This window comes from Podarcis bocagei, assembly GCF_964188305.1.
Source record: "Podarcis bocagei genome assembly, chromosome: 10".
Lineage (NCBI taxonomy): Eukaryota > Metazoa > Chordata > Lepidosauria > Squamata > Lacertidae > Podarcis > Podarcis bocagei.
This window is the reverse complement of record NC_138135.1, coordinates 73,892,374-73,910,127: the sequence shown is the minus strand read 5'-3', so window position 1 is coordinate 73,910,127 and position 17,754 is coordinate 73,892,374. Positions and strand designations below refer to the sequence as shown.

Genomic DNA, 17,754 nt, shown 5'->3' with positions numbered 1-17,754 from the left:
GCGGCTGGCTGGCTGGCGAGGGAGCAGGTGGGGAGGAGGCGGGGGACGGCGACGGTGCTCTGCTGGAGGGGCGCCCGAGATTATTGGGGGGGCAGAGCCCCCCAAACGAATTTTTGAGGGGGCTCGGGCCCCCTCAGGCCCCATGGAGTCGGCGCCTATGGGCTTGCCTGCCTCCCCCCAATATTTTATTCAAGTTGATGCCCCTGCACACACACATACCATGATCCAATTACACACAGATAATCTCATGAGTGGTCATTAGGAGGCTGGGGACAAGGTGCTCTCAATCTGCTGATGACACTCAGCTCTGTCTCTCCATAACATCTGAATCAGGAGAGGCCGTGCAGTCCTTGGATCAGGGCCTGGCCACAGTGGTGAGATGGATGAGGAGAACCAAGCTGAGCTTGAATCCTGGCAAGACAGAGGCAGAGGGGGTGAGTAGCTCCCATGCCCAAGACGGTGGTCAACTGCCTACCCTGGGGGGGGGGCTGCACTCCCTTTGAAGGACCAGGTTTGCATCCTGGGTCCTTCCATAGCAATCAACGTTTCCCTTTTTTAAAGGGAAATTCCCTTATTCCGAATAGGATTCCTCACAAGAAAGGGGAAAAGTTGACAACTATGGGTCCTTCTGGAGCCAGCACTGTCACTGGAGGCCCCGGTAGCAAGATATTCAATATTTCTTTTCAACTTGTAGCATCTGTTAATATTTGGTTTTCAAACCCCACTATGACTAGGGATGGGCAAATTTATTCATTTCAGTTTATTTCAGTTTCTTATTTTCCACTCTTAAGTTCCGTTCTCCACATTTCCACATCAGTTTGCAAAAAAATTTTTTTTTTGAAAAGTCATCAACATTTTTGCTAATTCTACAAAAATATATATTTCTATATGCCATTTCTGCTAATACTGCAGAAATGTTTTTGCAAAGTTTCCTCTCCAAATATAATGCATTTTTGCAGGCTATTTTCACTAATGTATGCATTTCTTTACACACTTTACTTTATTCACACCATTCACACACATTACTTGACAGGAGAACTGTATTGCAAAATTCAGACAAACATGAATTTTGAAAGTTTCCTGTGTATCAGTTAGTACAAATGAAGCCGGTTTTCCTTTAAATCTGGACTGAATCAAACCAATCTCCCATCCCTACCTGTGACGATAATTGCTGTAATTCCTCCCACTGGCAGTAGCAAGTTTTATGTTCTGTGTTCTTTTCGTGTGCAGGAAGTCTATTTATGAATGTATTTGTTTATGCGATTTATATCCTGTCCTTCCTCCCGAAGGAGTTTAGTACCTAGTTTTCACAGTGTATTTTCTCCCACAGTTTAGGAATACTGTCGCACGCCACGCCACCCTCCAAGCGCTGTGATATTCCAGGGGTTCCAGGCGCTTTTCCAGGACTTGTCTTTCCTTTTGATTTGATAGAATTGATTTGATTTATTGCATTTCTACACTGCTTTGCATTCAAATGAATATTTTGGAATGAGGGGCAGTGGAGGCTGTGGTGCCTTTATGATACATGGTTTATTTACACATATATACAACCTGGGCCTATGATGGAGGGCTTCACAGCATCAAGACCCCAAAATGTATTGTTTTCACATAGCCACAGCCTTGGATTCAAGCAGAAATAAACCATTGTTCTGCCTCTCTGGTTTTCCAACTTGCTGTATTTTTTCGCGGTCACATTCCTGCAAAACTCCACTTCAAACTCTGGCTTTTGTCTGTTCAGGGAGGGGAAGACCCACCCATTTGCTGTCTTCCACTGAGATTTTGTTCTCTTAGTGGCCCGTCTCCCAGGCAATCGCCTCAGCACAGGAAGCCAACCTATCTTATATTTTAACACTTGCTGGGTCCAGGGGTTAGAAGGGTCTCAACTCCCCCCCCCCTATAACAGTATCCTTCATTCTTTTTGCCACGATACTAAGTTGTTTATAATTCATTTCAGATGTAGAAAACAGTGCAGCCCTCATTTGACATTCCAAGCAACCTGGTCTCTTGGTATCTTTTCTTTTTTGCCCACTACCATGTTTTGACATTGATTTTGCAAGCTTCTACATTTCTTCAAAAGTCAGGACCACACGTAGAACAACATTTTTATGGATAGACTCTCTTCTATTTTTAGGGAAGCTTTTAATGTTTAATAAATTATTGTATTTTAATATTCTGTTGGAAGCCGCCCAGAGTGGCTGGAGAAACCCAGCCAGATGGGCAGGGTATAAATAATAAATTATTATTATTATTAAATTACAGTGGTGCCCCGCAAGACGAATGCCTCGCAAGATGGAAAACTCGCTAGACGAAAGAGTTTTCCGTTTTGGAGGTGCTTCGCAAAACGAATTTCCTATGGGCTTGCTTCGCAAGACGACAATGTCTTGCGAGTTCCTGCTGGTTTTTTCCCTCCCCCCCCCTTTTCTAAGCCGCTAAGCCGCTTATCAGCTGATCCGATCAGCAGATAAGCCGCTAATAGCGCTAATCCGCTAATCCTTCAATGGGCTTGCTTCGCAAGACGAAAAAACCGCTAGATGAAGAGAATCACAGAACGGATTCTTTTCGTCTTGCAAGGCACCACTGTATTATGATAGGCCAAAAGCCTGAATCTTTATAAATATGTATTTGTTATGGCATAAGCTCCTGTGTCCTCTTCAATGGATGTATAAGATATAGTCCACTCTCCATCAAAGTGTTCTCCACAAAAGCTTATGCTCTAGTGAATGGGTTTGCTTTCAAAGTGTCATGAGATATGTTGCTGGTTTTGCTGCAAGAAACTGACGCAGCAAATTTTCTGGAAACTAAAATGGCACAAACTCAGCTTTTTTTCTAAAGCATTACACTGGAGTCACAAACCTGGTGCATTCAGCAACTTTGCTTCATCATTAGTTGCCACAGGCATGGCCTCTGTATTGACATTATTGCTTTTATGCATCTTCTTCCTTAGTTAATTTATTGCTTGAGCCAAACTGCAGAAGGGCATTGCATGATTTGAAAACCCAAAGGAATGGTTTGGGTTGCTTTTTGTATAAACTCCCTTTCTCTAATGATTATGAGACACACACACACCCCTTCCAGCTATGCACAAGTAACTCTAGGACTAAATAGTCATGAAAAATCATGTCACATAGGCTGCCACTCACTCTGGCTCCACCTGCTGTTGACCTCCTGCCTTACACGCTACCTACCCCATTGGACACCAGCCACCACAGCTGGGTTTGTACTCTTCAACTAGGACTTATGGTTTGAGAGAGTGGGAAATGTTAATCTTTATATGAGCTTTATAAGCACATTTTGAAGTCCTGCGGATGCTGCCCCCCCCCCATTTTTCCAAGGTGCTACACCAACCTCCACGCCACATGGCTCCTCCACCTCTCCCACCCAGTAAGCAACAACAGCCCAGCTCATGGGAAACTAGTTCTGGTTCTCAAGACCAAGCACTATCAGCACCCCAGTGCGTCTCCCCTTCCCCAGCAGTAAAACATACAACAAAATAAATGAAACAACTGTCTATCTGCTGGCCTTCCATGACACCCAGACTTGGGTGCCCGAGGCAGCTGCCTCACTCAGCCTAATAGTAGGGCCATCCCTACTTTACTGTAGTTAGTATGATAACATGATGGGATCCCAAGTCCCTGTGCATTTTATGCACTCATCTTTCCTCCACTGTGCTTTATTATCCAAAATATTACTGTTATGTACATGGATGGTGGATTATTATGAACTGGATTGGGGGCTAGTTCTCTTCTGGTGTTAGGCAGCCAGAAGATGGCTTTTTGCCATGATCCCATGGATACATATGTATGAAATCTGTTTAAAGGGTATATTGATGTATGGGCTTTCATTATGTGGCAGCAAATTTAGGTCTGCATCTCTCTCTCTCTCTCTCTCTCTCTCTCTCTCTCTCTCTCTCTCTCTGTGTGTGTGTGTGTGTGTGTGTGTGTGTGTACAGTGTATGCAGGGCTTTTTTTCAACCAGAACTCACTGGAACTCAGTCCTAGCCCCTCTCAGGTAGGTGACATTGTCATTATAAGAGAACAAAGGAGATAATAATAATAATAATAATAATAATAATAATAATAATAATAATAATAAATATTTATACCCCGTCCATCTGGCTGGGTTTCCCCAGCCACTCTGGGTGGCTTCCAACAAAATATTAAAATACAATAGATATTAAAAGCTTCCCTAACCAGGGTTGCCTTCAGATGTCTTCTAAAAGTCAGATAGTTGTTTATTTCCTTGACACCTGATGGGAGGGTGTTCCACAGGGTGGGCGCCATTACCCAGAAGGCCCTCTGCCTGGTTCCCTGTGTCTTCACTTCTAGCACTGAGGGAACTGCCAGAAGGCCCTCAGCGCTGGACCTCAGTGTCCGGGCTGAACGATGGGGGTGGAGACGCTCCTTCAGGTATACAGGTATTCATGGTGAGTTCCAGCACCTTTTTTTTCTAGAAAAATAGCACGGACTCTGTGTGTGTGTGTGTGTGTGTGTGTGTGTGTGTGTGTGTACACACCCACCCACACTTGACAGCACTCTACAACTGATTTCGGATCTCTGTGTACACTTGACAACATATTATAGTGGATTTTGGATCTGTGTTGAGCGTACTTAAAGAATACATGTGCTATATTATCATATGAATAAACAGTAACCTGGCATGTGCTTCCAACATGCGTGTTTCAGTTACATATTATATTTTTAGGTCTGAAATAGCCAACATGGTACCTTTCATATGCTGATAGATTGTAACTACCAACATCCCTAAGAACATCTGGACAGCACCTCATTGGCTATCCCTCTTCTAGGTGCGCATAAGGTGGTGAGATGCAAAAGAGGACACCAGAACAAACTGCATTTTCTGACATTTTACATTTCACTCAGCTACTAAAGGTCTCCTCTTTTGCATATCACCACTTTAGGTGCACACTTTTAAAAATGTATACTACGAAATGCAGGACTTTGCAGCTTACACTTGCTTGAAAGTAAATCCTGCTTGATACCATAGGACTTGCCTCTGAGTAGAAGTGCAGATTGTGATGTAACAGAGCTAGTGTAGCATAGCTGGTAGGCCCACAATCCTATATACAAGGTGAGGAAAACCGTGAGTCCTCCAGATGTTATTCATTTATTCATTTCAACAGTTTATATGCCACTTCATTACAACAGTGGTGTGCAGAAACTCAACACAATAAAGATAATGTCATTGACCTACAACTCCCATCTTCCCCAGAAAACATTATCACATTCTGGGAAGTCTCATTTACCTTCTGCCTACCTGAAGGTTTTTAGGAGGCGTCTCCTTATGCCTCAGAGCCACAGAGAAGATTCTGTTTTAATATGGTTCCCATTCTGCCCTGAGGAAAGGGAGGAGAGACACATATTAAGAAAGGCTAAGCTCTTTGCTGGGTTGCTGAAGTGTGGAGAAATTCCTAGAAACCTCTGCAGAAGAAAGATCAATAACAATTCCAAGAGTTCAAAGCACATTACATGCATGATCTAGTTCAGGCATGGGCAAACTTGGCCCTCCAGATGTTTTGGGACTACAACTCCCACCATCCCTGACCACTGGTCTGGAGGGCCAAGTTTGCCTATGACTGATCTAGTTGTATTCCTTACAGCAAGGGCTACCAAGCTTTTGGGGACAGTGGGCATGTTTGCAACGGGACAGACTATTATGGGCACCAGAAACACAGAGACTGCAGCCAGGCACACTCCAAAGCCTAGTCCAGATGTTTTCAACTTTTTTGCACTCATGGTTCCCTTGACCAACTGCATTCTTTCTGCGTCACCCCTGTGGGGTTCAGGAGCCCTGTTATGTCACTCCTTGCCTGCCTAGTAGCCTCTCACCCTTTTTCGCCCTCCCTTGTGTAGTGTTCCCTCAGCCTTCTCTCCTCTCCCTTCTCCTTGGGAGTCCTCTGGGCAACTGCTGCTGCCCTCCCTGGTCTCTGATCTGCCCCCACCCCCACCCCAAAGAGAGGTTCCTCTCCTTCACCTGCGGAGCTTATAGCCAGGGCTGCTACAAGAAACAGCTGTGCAAGCCTTGGGGAGGCAAGAGGGCATCAGAGGAGGGAGGGAAAGAGGGACAGAGCCCCCCCCGGCATACCTTTTTTAAAAAAAGTCACATTTCAGCAGGGGAGGGGACCAGGCAAATGCCAGTGAAGGACTCTGTGAGTGCACTTGCGCCACCACACTGGCAATCTCTGCCTTCCAATAATCGTGAAAGGTAAGTCGATATGATTATTGCAGATGCAAGTGAGTGAGGCAGCTTTCCGGAGGTGGCAGCTTGCCTTTGGCCACCTACTAAGTTGATGGTGGAGGTAAGAGTTGAACCAGGGCTGCGTTCAGCCCCCAGTGTCCCCATTTGCACCTCTTCCTACAGCAGCAGAGAATATCTTTTATAATTTTATAATTTAATTTAACCCTAACCCTTGCAAAGGTTTTATGACATCAAGCACAATCTCTAACAGCACCCTAAATGGAAACTGTATGCACCCTAAATGCAACCATAGCAGGCACTGAGATGAGGTAAGCAGAGCAGATCCATTCTGGCTCCTGGAAATCCATGTATGCAGAGACCATCCAATGTTGTTACTACATCTCCCATCATTCCTGAACGTTGGCCATGCTTGCTGAGGCTGATGGGAGTTGAAGTCCATGACATCTGGCACCATATTATCTTTGTTGTTGTTGTTTAGTCATTTAGTCTTGTCCAACTCTTTGTGACCCCATGAACCAGAGCACGCCAGGCACTCCTGTCTTCCACTGCCTCCCGCAGTTTGGTCAAACTCACGCTGGTAGCTTCGAGAACACTGTGCTGTCCAACCATCTCGTCCTCTTGTCATCCCCTTCTCCTTGTGCCCTCCATCTTTCCCAACAACAGGGTCTTTTCCAGGGGGTCTTCTCTTCTCATCAGGGGGTGAAAGTACTAGAGCCTCAGCTTCAGGACCTGTCCTTCCAGTGAGCACTCAGGGCTGATTTCCTTCAGAATGGAGAGGTCTTGCAGTCCATGGGACTCATAATTCAAAAGCATCAATTCTTCGGCAATCAGCCTTCTTTATGGTCCAGCTCTCACTTCCATACATCACTACTGGGAAAACCATAGCTTTAACTATATGGACCTTTGTCGGCAAGGTGATGTCTCTGCTTTTTAAGATGCTGTCTAGGTTTGTCATTGTTTTTCTCCCAAGAAGCAGGTATCTTTTAATTTCGTGACAGCTGTCACCATCTGCAGTGATCATGGAACCCAAGAAAGAAAAATCTCTCACTGCCTCCATTTCTTCCCCTTCTATTTGTCAGGAGAGGAGGTGATGGGCCAAGTGACCATGATCTTCGTTTTTAATGTTGAGACCATATTATCTACCCCTGCTCTAATGCTTTGCATCTGCAGTCTGGTCACAGGAAGCCACTCTAACCCACACACACCCAGAAAAACCAACAGGCTCCAAATTTTATTGTGTACAGGAAAAGAAAAATAGCCCTTTGGGGGGTGGTTTACTGAGCCCATTTCAGAATTAAGAATTCGCTCAGCACTAACAATAGAGGGAAACTGTAAGTGTGTGGTGTGAAAAACCAGTATTTTTAAGTGCCTCTGGACTAATCTGCTCAGGTTGTATATGACGATTTATACATCTGAATACTGTTCCACCAGGGATGACCCACACTGTCTCCTGCCTGAGGTGAAATGCGAATGTGCCCCCCCCCTTTGTAGCCTCACATATTGTGGTCATGTGGCAGCAGTGAAATTTTGCTGGAAGCTGCAGCTGCTGCCACTGCCACCAATACCATAAAACTCTGACAGCAGCCAGGGTGGGGTTTTCCTGTGGGTGCACTGCCCCATGGGATCCTGCCACCCAAGGCAAACTGCTTTGCCTCATGAGCGAACTGGCCCCGTGTTCCATACAGGGCATACAGAAAAATAGCATACAGAAAAACTGAATACCAAAAAAAAAAAAAAAAGTCTGGAAGAAGGTGGACTGAATACTTCTCTTTGGCAAGCTACTTACTTCCTGTGAGAATGACCCAAAACTGATAAAGCACGAAGTAATACATTCCATAAAAAGCCATCACCCACCATCATTTGGACAGCCAAAGCCCCCACCCACCTTTGTCAATAAGCCCTCTTCTTTGGGGAGGTTCGCATGTAGATAGGAAGTAATGACAATGTTAGGAAATTGCCTCAGGTTAATAGCCTGCATGCTTTTATAGAACAAACGTTATTTTCACCACCTAATGTAAGTCGAAGTGCAGGGACTCTGCAAAAACACTATCAACATGTTGGCTGTAGTAAGCAAACAAAGGAGAACAAGCTCAAGTTAACCCTGCCCATTCAGCAGTCAGAAAATTCTGATCTAATAAATATAATGCTTTAGGGTTAATTCATGAGAACTTTTTCTGACACACACCTTTACAGAGAGTAAACCCTTTTGCGTTGAGTGGTAACACAACCATGTTATCACACCAGAACCAGTGGTTTCTAACTTGGCCAGGGGGTGGGACTCAAACGGCTGGTCAACCTTTCTGTTCACTTTGTAGTAATGGATGCGCTGCTCCCCTCCAGTGGCGTAGTGTGGGTTGTCAGCACCCGGGGCAAGGCAAGTAATTTGCGCCCCCTAACCCGTGGATTTGTGCCCCCTAACCCTAACCCTCAGATGTTGGGCCCGGTGCGGCCGGCCCCCCCTGCACCCCCCACGCTACGCCACTGCTCCCCTCACATCTGAAGGCAGCCCAACTATTTCTCCATCTTGACAAGAAATTCTGTCTGATTTTTATGTGAAGTACTACCAGCCATTCAGGTACTTTGCCTCCACATGTGGAGGAGGAGAAGCTCCCACTGGCACACACCTCCCACATCCCCTTTCCTCCATCCACCAATTGTTCAACTTTCATTTCAGTCACAACACACAACACACAACACACACCTCCCACATCCCCTTTCCTCCATCCACCAATTGTTCAACTTTCATTTCAGTCACAACACACAACACACAACACACACCTCCCACATCCCATTTCCTCCATCCACCAATTGTTCAACTTTCATTTCAATCACAACATACAACTAAATACCTAGTGACTCCCCTTCCATCCTTTTCCTGGTTTCTTTACTTTTCTACTAGTTTCCAAATTTGTCATCTTCAAATTTCTTCTTCTGTTAAATTCTACTAGCTCCCATTCTGCTGGATTTACTCAAGGCCTGTTACGTTATTTACATTTTTATACTGGTTCTTAAAATAGTCAATAAACATTTTCCAATTCTCCTTATATTCTTTATCATCCTTTTCTCTTATCCTATTTGCTGTACCTGCCAATTCAGCTCTTCCTTAATGGGTACTGTACTCATTCTCTACTTTTGTGCCAGTAAGATTATAGCCGCAGTGGTGGCATATAATAATAATTTTGGTTTTTTAGGGATTTCTGTTGTTACCATTCCAAAAAGGAATGTATCAGGCTTTTGTGGGAAGGTGTTGTTGTTTTTTAATATCGTTGCTTAATTTATTGTAAATTACTTCCCAGAATTCCCTGATTGCTTTACAGGACCACCACATGTGGAAAAAGGATACCGCTACTTCATTGCATTTCCAACATGTATCTTTTTCTTTTTAAAACATTATCTCTAGTTTGGGAAGTGTTGAGTAGCATCTGTGTGTCATTTTCATCATATTTTCCTTTAATGCATAACATGCCATAAAATTCATGTTTACCGTCCATAGATTCTCCCACAGCTCATAATCAATGTTATGGCCCACATCCTGTGCCCACTTAATCATAATTGATTTCACAAATTCCTCTTTTGTATCCCACTCTAGCAGCACTTTGTACATTTTTGATAATACTTTTAACTAATAAATCCCTTGTAAATTGGGAAAATCCCATTTTTTTTGCATCTTAAACAGTTGGTTAATCGGATGTATCTGTAACCAATCTGTTAGTATTTTTTTTAATTCCTCGGGATTTTTCTTTTTTCTTCTTTTTTAAAAATATTTTATTTTTTACCAACCACCAAAACACAAACAGTGAAACCTCCCAGGCAGCTGATACATTGGGTATACAATATTCAATAATATACATATTCAATAATATTCAATAATAACATATTCAAATTAACCATATGCTCACTTCTATATACCTTAACACTCCTCCTTCCACAAGGTTTATTTTACTTTTAACATTTTAATTGCCCCAAATTGTTCCAACCTACTCAAATAATTCAATATCTTCTCAAACCAATCCTCCTCTTTCTCACTGACCTTAAACCCTTTCATTCTATGTATCTTCACAGTTAGGTACAGTGGTACCTCGGGTTAAGTACTTAACTTGTTCCAGAGGTCCGTTCTTAACCTGAAACTGTTCTTAACCTGAAGCACCACTTTAGCTAATGGGGCCTCCTGCTGCTGCTGCGCTGCTGGAGCACGATTTCTGTTCTCGTCCTGAAGCAAAGTTCTTAACCCGAGGTACTATTTCTCGGTTAGCGGAGTGTGTAACCTGAAGCGTATGTAACCTGAAGTGTATGTAACCCGAGGTACCACTGTATTCTAAAATTATAATATTATTCACTTTTTTCCTCCATTGGTTCACCCCTAGCTCTTCTGCATTTTACTCGCTATAACCTGTCTGGCTGCAATTACTATCAATTTTACCCAATTGCATTCCTCTTTTGTTTTTAACTTGGTACTACTCAGGGTAATAAGAACCATTAATTTAGTTATTTCCATATTCCTTCCCACAATTCCCAAAATTTCTATACCAGTCTGTTTCCAAAATTCATTAACGGACAATCCCACCACATATGACTGTACGTTCCCATCACTCCACATTTCCTCCAACAATTCTTACTTCCAGATTTTGTAATATGATATAACTTTACTGGTGTATAATACCATTTTTGTACCAGCTTCAACCCCTGTTCCTGGATTATCCTAGAGGTTGCAACAAAGGGTGGTTCTCGAAAGATTCTTTTCCAATCTTCATCTAAAATCTGTTCCTGAGTAGCTAACCCCCAATATTCTTACAAACTTTCTGTCAGGGATCTGACATTGGAGCGAGAGGCGAAGGGGAGGCTCCCAGATGATGCTGGCGAAGGACGCAGCAGCAGGGGGAGAAACAGCTCAGTAGAGGGGGAAGCAAATCAGCGCAACACCAGGGATAAAGGGGGGCAGATGGGGGAATTTGAGAGAGGGCTCCAGGACTCTTCACTGGACATCAGTGAGGAGAGCCCAGGTCCTCCACTACCCACGCCTTCCCTGTGCAGAAGACTCCCGTGCAGTGAGAGGAGGAGGAGACTGGGTGTCAAACAACTTTTATGTTGGAAGAGGTTCAAGAAACGCCCACTGACGGATTCTGCCAGCGACTGAGGCAGCCACGATGAGAAGGGGTTGTGCAGTCAGAAAGGTTTAACAAGGCAAATTAACCGAGAAAGGCACCAGCTTACGCACGAGTAACTCATACCCACTACACTTTCCTTTGGTGATTTCCCCTTGTTTAATAACACCTTATACTGTACAATTTTGAAACTATTTTGGCCCCATCTGTCCTATATCCTTTCACTAATTCTTCAAAGGATGTAATAATTCTTTTACTACATTTTTAAACTTCTTTTTCCTTTAGCAGAGAGGAAATTTGTCTTTTTTGTAACCAATTCATTTTATTCCAAATACCACTTTCCTGTTCCATTGTACCTTCTATTCCCCAACTATTCTCCATCTCTATTCTCCATCTCCTCAATTCTCCATCTCCTCAATATTTCCTTTAATTTATCCCCTACCTCCTTTGGGATGAGCTCCTATAATGGGGCCATTTTATCATAATATCACATTTTGGTAAGGGAAGAGAGGTCAGGAAAAAGCTCCCTTTTCCAGTTCTCCCATACCCAGATGGACCCCGTAAATGTTGATATTTTATATACTTCCCTTTTCCTTTTCCTCCTATCAAATATTCTTATTTTCCCTCCTACTACTTCCAAATTCTCCCGCTCAATACACCCCAAATCTTCCCCCGTTCTCCCTCCAACCAAATCATAAGATGCCTCAGTTGGTAGGCTTTGTAATATAAAACCAAGTTGGGAATCCCCCATCTTCCATCTTGAATCCTATGATACCTATATCTACCTGTCGTCCTTGGTTTCTCAGATGCAAAAACAAACCTATCAATTTTCCCTTGCCACCCTTTCAATATTCATTCCACTATGTGCCAGGATAATACATAAAAAGATACATTAATCTGGGTAATAAAAACATTTTAACTAATGCAGTGGTGTAGCGTGGGTTGTCAGCACCCGGGGCAAGGCAAGTAATTTGCGCCCCCTAACCCGTGGATTTACGCTCCCTAACCCGTGGACTTGCGCCCCCTAACTCTAACCCCCAGATGTTGCACCCCCTAACCCTAACCCCCAGATGTTGCGCCTGGTGCGGCCGGCCCCCCTGCACCCCCCACGCTACGCCACTGGACTAATGCAATTCTTGTACTAATTGATTCCTTCCTTTTCTCCCATATTTTCAATTTTGACTGAATATCGCTCCAAGTTTTTTTATAATTATATTCAAATATTTTCTTCACATTTTTAGTTATCCTTACCCCTAAATATTTCACCATCTTATTTGCTATAGGAATACCCAATAATTTAGAGGCTTCTAGTTGAATTTTAGGTTTCACATTTAAACACATCATTGATGATTTATTAAAATTAACTTTTAACCCTGATACTTTTGAAAATCCTTGCAAAATTGTTTTTAATGGCACCATTGCGATCCCCAGGTCCCTAACCGTCACCATCATGTCATCCGCATATATTGTCAATAACTCCCCCTCTGTTCTCTCTTTCCCTGGGATTTCAAATCCTTTAATCTCATTATTCTTTTTGAGTTTAATTGCTAATGGTTCCAGTGCTTAAATAAAGAGCACCCTTGCTTTGAAAGTGGGCATCCTTGCTTTGTACCACTTAAACAAAAATATTATGAATTTGAAGGGAAAGGAGGGGAAATATTGGCAAATAAAATTAAGAATTATCAGGTAGGGAAAAATATTAGAGCTATTAGAGATAACAAAGGGGAATTGGAAAAAGACCCTAAGAAAATATTGGAGACCTTTTTAGGTTTCTGTAATAGACTGTATGCAAGTAAAGGAATTAAAGACAAAGAGGTGGATCAATTTTGTGAAGGATTGGAACTCCCAGAATTAAATGAAGAAAATAGAAGGGAATTGGATAAGGATATATCAGAGGAGGAAGTTAGATCAGCAATCGACTCTGTGAATGTGCAATCGGCCCCAGGACTGGATGGGTTCAATGTGGTGTTCTATAGTGATTATAAGGATATAATTGTTGCTACATATGACTGTACTGTGTTGATGAACCCTACTCAGCTTATTTTGCTAATGCATTACCTGTTGAGAATAGGTCACACCCACTCTGATATGATCTTCTATTCTTTGAACTGGAACTTGTTTTCTGCTTGACGCACCTATATCTTGAATGAGGATCTGACCTCACTTTGTAGATAATATGTGTCTGTGTATTGATCAAATGATGGATCTCCATGAAATATACTCGGAGTTAAGAGTGGATTTCATGTTCTTTATTCAGCTCATAGTGGTGAGGAGGAATGGAAGTTCCCCCAGAATGTCTGCCTTATATACGTAATTTACACAATGGGCCCCACGTGATTGGCTAATTCTGGGATTCTCCTGTAGGCCAATCAGGTTGTAGATTCCCTTCCACCTGGAGCTGGATTGGGTGGCTGATGCATTCTGCTGCATTCTGGATCCTATTGTTCTAGGACCAATCAGACTGCTGCCTTTTGGATCCTATTCAACTCAGTTTATAACACTCCAGCTGCAGAAAACCCATCTGTCAATGTTGGCACTATCCTACAAAAACTTATGCTTTGGTATATTTGTTAGTCTTAAGACTCTATGAGTGCTTTGTGACATTTACTGTTTATTGTTGGATCAGTGCTCATCACATAGACAATTTTTTGCAGTGTCCATGGTGGATAAATTTAAAAGGGGTTCCTAGACTGGATGAATCCTTCACAGAAACCCCAAAGAAAAGGGTGCAGGCTCCAAGTGAAAGAATAGGCCTTTATTGAATACAAATGTATGTAGGATCAGCTTCCTAAAATAAATCAGAAAGCTGCTGCCAAGAACCATATCCGAAGCAATGATCCTTATTCACTCCCAGATTACACATGTAAATTCTATTCACTAATCAAAGGGTCACAACAATCTTCCCATAGCAGTTGTAACTCAGTATCATCATCCTGAACCAACTAAAATCATTTAGCTCTTTAGATAAGCCCTTATCATATCATATGATTATATACAACCATTTTTCAGTATTTTTCTTTATTAATACTTTTTTGCTTTGCCTCCCTCTTCCTTCTGCCTGAAAGCTATGAGCTCTGGGCTCATCCCACCTCTGGGCTCATTCATGGCTGTCTGTACCTAGTTCATCAAAATCCCATCAAATATGCCGAATTTAGCTGGGGCCTTGGCCTAATCAGGGGCCCGGCCCCAGTAAGTGTGCAAAGGGTATTGCTACAGTCCTAGCCACAAATATGCCATTCTATTTTTTCTTATTTTTGTTTAAGTTCCTCAGAGGGGTGGGTCTCATGTATTTTGGACAGGAAACACATTATTCCTGTATCTAAGCATTCGGGGAGGCATAATGCAATGTTAATTGTTTTTAGGGATAAGTGGTAAGCTTTTGTTTTCATCTGAAGCTGCAATGTAACACTTGTGGGCGAAGGTCCCCTTGAGAGGAAATGTTTCTGTCATGTTCATTGTCATGGTAGATGCTGTAGACAGGAATGTGGGAAACATTCACTGGGATCGGGGCCAGGGATGTCCATTTTAGCAGGACTGGAGCAAAGCCAAAGTGGTGACACTGGCACCCCTGGACAGCTGCCAGGGCTCACTGTTGATGCTTGCCCGGCTCTCCCTTGAAATATACAGATATGAACTCCAAACATTGCCATTCAGCTGGCTCTTTCTTCTCTCTTCATTTCCCTCAGGGTCTCTGATGTAGCACTGATATGGTGAGTTGTGGGAAATGAAAAGGGTGGCTAAGCACCCTTTAGTGAAGCTTGGAACGATGCTACAGCAACCAGGTAATCTCATCTGGGTTCACCGTCAGAGGAAGCGGGTCCATCAGAGGATGCATAATGCTTTCTTAGATCTCAAGCTGACCCTCCACAGGCCATGGGCTCCACGGCAGAGCATCAGCCTTACCTGCGGAGGTCACAGGTTGAATGTTTCCTGCCTGAAATCTTAAGAGAGTAGCTGCCAGTCATAGAATCATAGAATCATAGAGTTGGAAGAGACCACAAGGGCCATCGAGTCCAACCCCCTGCCAAGCAGGAAACACCATCAGAGCACTCCTGACATATGGTTGTCAAGCCTCCGCTTAAAGACCTCCAAAGTAGGAGACTCCACCACACTCCTTGGCAGCAAATTCCACTGTCGAACAGCTCTTACTGTCAGGAAGTTCTTCCTAATGTTTAGGTGGAATCTTCTTTCTTGTAGTTTGGATCCATTGCTCCGTGTCCGCTTCTCTGGAGCAGCAGAAAACAACCTTTCTCCCTCCTCTATGTGACATCCTTTTATATATTTGAACATGGCTATCATATCACCCCTTAACCTGCTCTTCTCCAGGCTAAACATGCCCAGCTCCCTTAGCCGTTCCTCATAAGGCATCGTTTCCAGGCCTTTGACCATTTTGGTTGCCCTCCTCTGGACACGTTCCAGTTTGTCAGTGTCCTTCTTGAACTGTGGTGCCCAGAACTGGACACAGTACTCCAGGTGAGGTCTGACCAGAGCAGAATACAGTGGCACTATTACTTCCCTTGATCTAGATGCTATACTCCTATTGATGCATCCCAGAATTGCATTGGCTTCTTTAGCTGCCGTGTCACACTGTTGGAGACAATACTGAGCTGCTGAGGCAGATGGGACAATTGTCTAGCTCATTATATGGCAGCTTCATCTATTCTTAACCAGGCAGGAGTAAAATGGGAAGCCACTTTTGGCAGGGGAGAATCCTGAAAAGGGATCTATTTCAGCATTTCAAGGCTGTGTGTTACGCTGTTGCCTTGAAAATAATTTGCTTGCGGACAGTGTGAGTCACTGACAAGGATGCCCGCGAGGGATAAGCAAGACCAGGCTTGACCAAACTACCAGCTTCACCTTCCCACGTCAGCTTACAAGAGCTGCCAGGAGTCTATGGCCAACAATACCAGAATGGTCCAATGGGTCCCAGCTGTAATTATCTACATGCCAACAGGAAGGCAGAACTCATTATTCCTGGCTTGAGGAAGGTGTGGCAGGGATAGAGAGAGAGCAGTTTAATGCCAGACAATGGAGAAGGCACACCTTTCTTGAGGTTTTGGTGGCCCTGGACATGGGCGAGGGAGAAACAATAATACTTGGCACCAGTTCAAAGTGTTTCACATGCATTTCTTAAGAATCCCTGCAAAAGCCCCATAGATTATCCCTATTAAATATGGAAGGTTGGAGCTGCTTTATGAAAGCACTTTATGAAACCACCTGCTAAGTTCACAACTAAGGTGAGGTCTGAATCAAAATTTCATGGCTCATACGGCTGGCAACTACCATATGCTTGCTCTGAGAAGGTTTGCCAAGACATGAGCACGATCCAGATCCAGTTGCAGTAGTGAGTTTCCCTGTTTATTTACTTATAAAACCATTTCTATGCCATCCTGCCACAAAATATCATGGCTATTTGCAATATTCAAACATAAAACACCATTTCAACAACAGCAACAACAACAAAAACAAAGTACAGGTCATTAGGTCTGCTGACACAAAACGGTATTCAAAAGGCACCTGAAAGTCGAAGGGGAGGCAGCCTGCCCAATCTCTGCCGCAAGAGTGTTCCACAACATGTGAACAACGTTGTGAATTGCCCAAATTCTATCTGAGGCCAGTTGGGCCTCCACAACAGGGTGAACCACTAACAGTGCACCTCTGGATGCTGAGGTGGTCCTTAAGGTGGCCTTGGCCCAAGTTGTTCAGGGCTCTGTAGAGCAACACAGGAGCCTCAAATATGGCCCAGGAGCACAAAGGAAGGGCCCAATCCCTTTTATTGCCTGAGCAAAAAGTGGCAAGGGATTTTTTTTTTTCAAATTGAGGGCCTTCAGGGAGCTACATGACAGTAGTGGGCAGGGACACTTCCACAGCAGTGGAAGTGGGGTGCAAGGGGGCAGTGTCTCAGCCTCTTACACCACTTGGATTGCTAGCTTTCATTTTTTTAAAAGCATGTTTCTAGCATTTGTGGAACCTGAGATATGAGGGGAAATGTATAGGCACTATTCTTCTCTTCTTCTTTTTTGTAAAATATTAGCCTGTGTTCCCCTTTCAGTGTATTACTGACCTTCCCACAGGAGAAAAAATCCCATGGATGCATCTCTCTCTCTCTCTCTCTCTCTCTCTCTCTCTCTCTCTCTCTCTCTCTCTCTCTTTTTCTCTTGTACCCTTCCCACATGCAATCCTACACATTCACACACAGTGCGTGCCCTCCAGCATTTCTCTGATGAAAATAGGGACATCCTAAGGGAAAGCAGGACATTCCAGGATCAAATCAGAAACCAGGATGGCTTCTCTAAATCAGGGACATCCCTGGAAAATAGGGACACTTGGAAGGTCTGATAGTGTTCACAGAAATCCATGCTCACACAAAGCCATGTTCACACGTGTGTGCGTGTGTGTGTGTGTGTGTAGTGATCTTTGTGGAGATGCCAACATA

At 43.6% G+C, this 17,754-nt stretch overlaps 1 protein-coding gene across 3 annotated transcripts in view; it reads left to right on the top strand.

Moving 5' to 3' along the window:
* Nucleotides 1–364: 364 nt before the first annotated feature.
* Nucleotides 365–17,754, top strand: part of LOC308595986 (guanine nucleotide-binding protein G(t) subunit alpha-3) — a 267,616-nt gene continuing 250,226 nt past the window's right edge. Inside the window, exon 1 of one of the 3 annotated variants that reach the window (XM_081210761.1) lies at nt 365–434. In XM_081210761.1, coding sequence (XP_081066887.1) covers nt 380–434 — 55 coding nt within the window. In that variant the 5' untranslated portion in view covers nt 365–379. Of the gene's footprint in view, nt 435–3,983; nt 4,009–15,069; nt 15,101–17,754 lie in introns of those variants that run through there. The other 2 variants (XM_081210762.1, XM_081210760.1) reach the window with 2 other exon arrangements.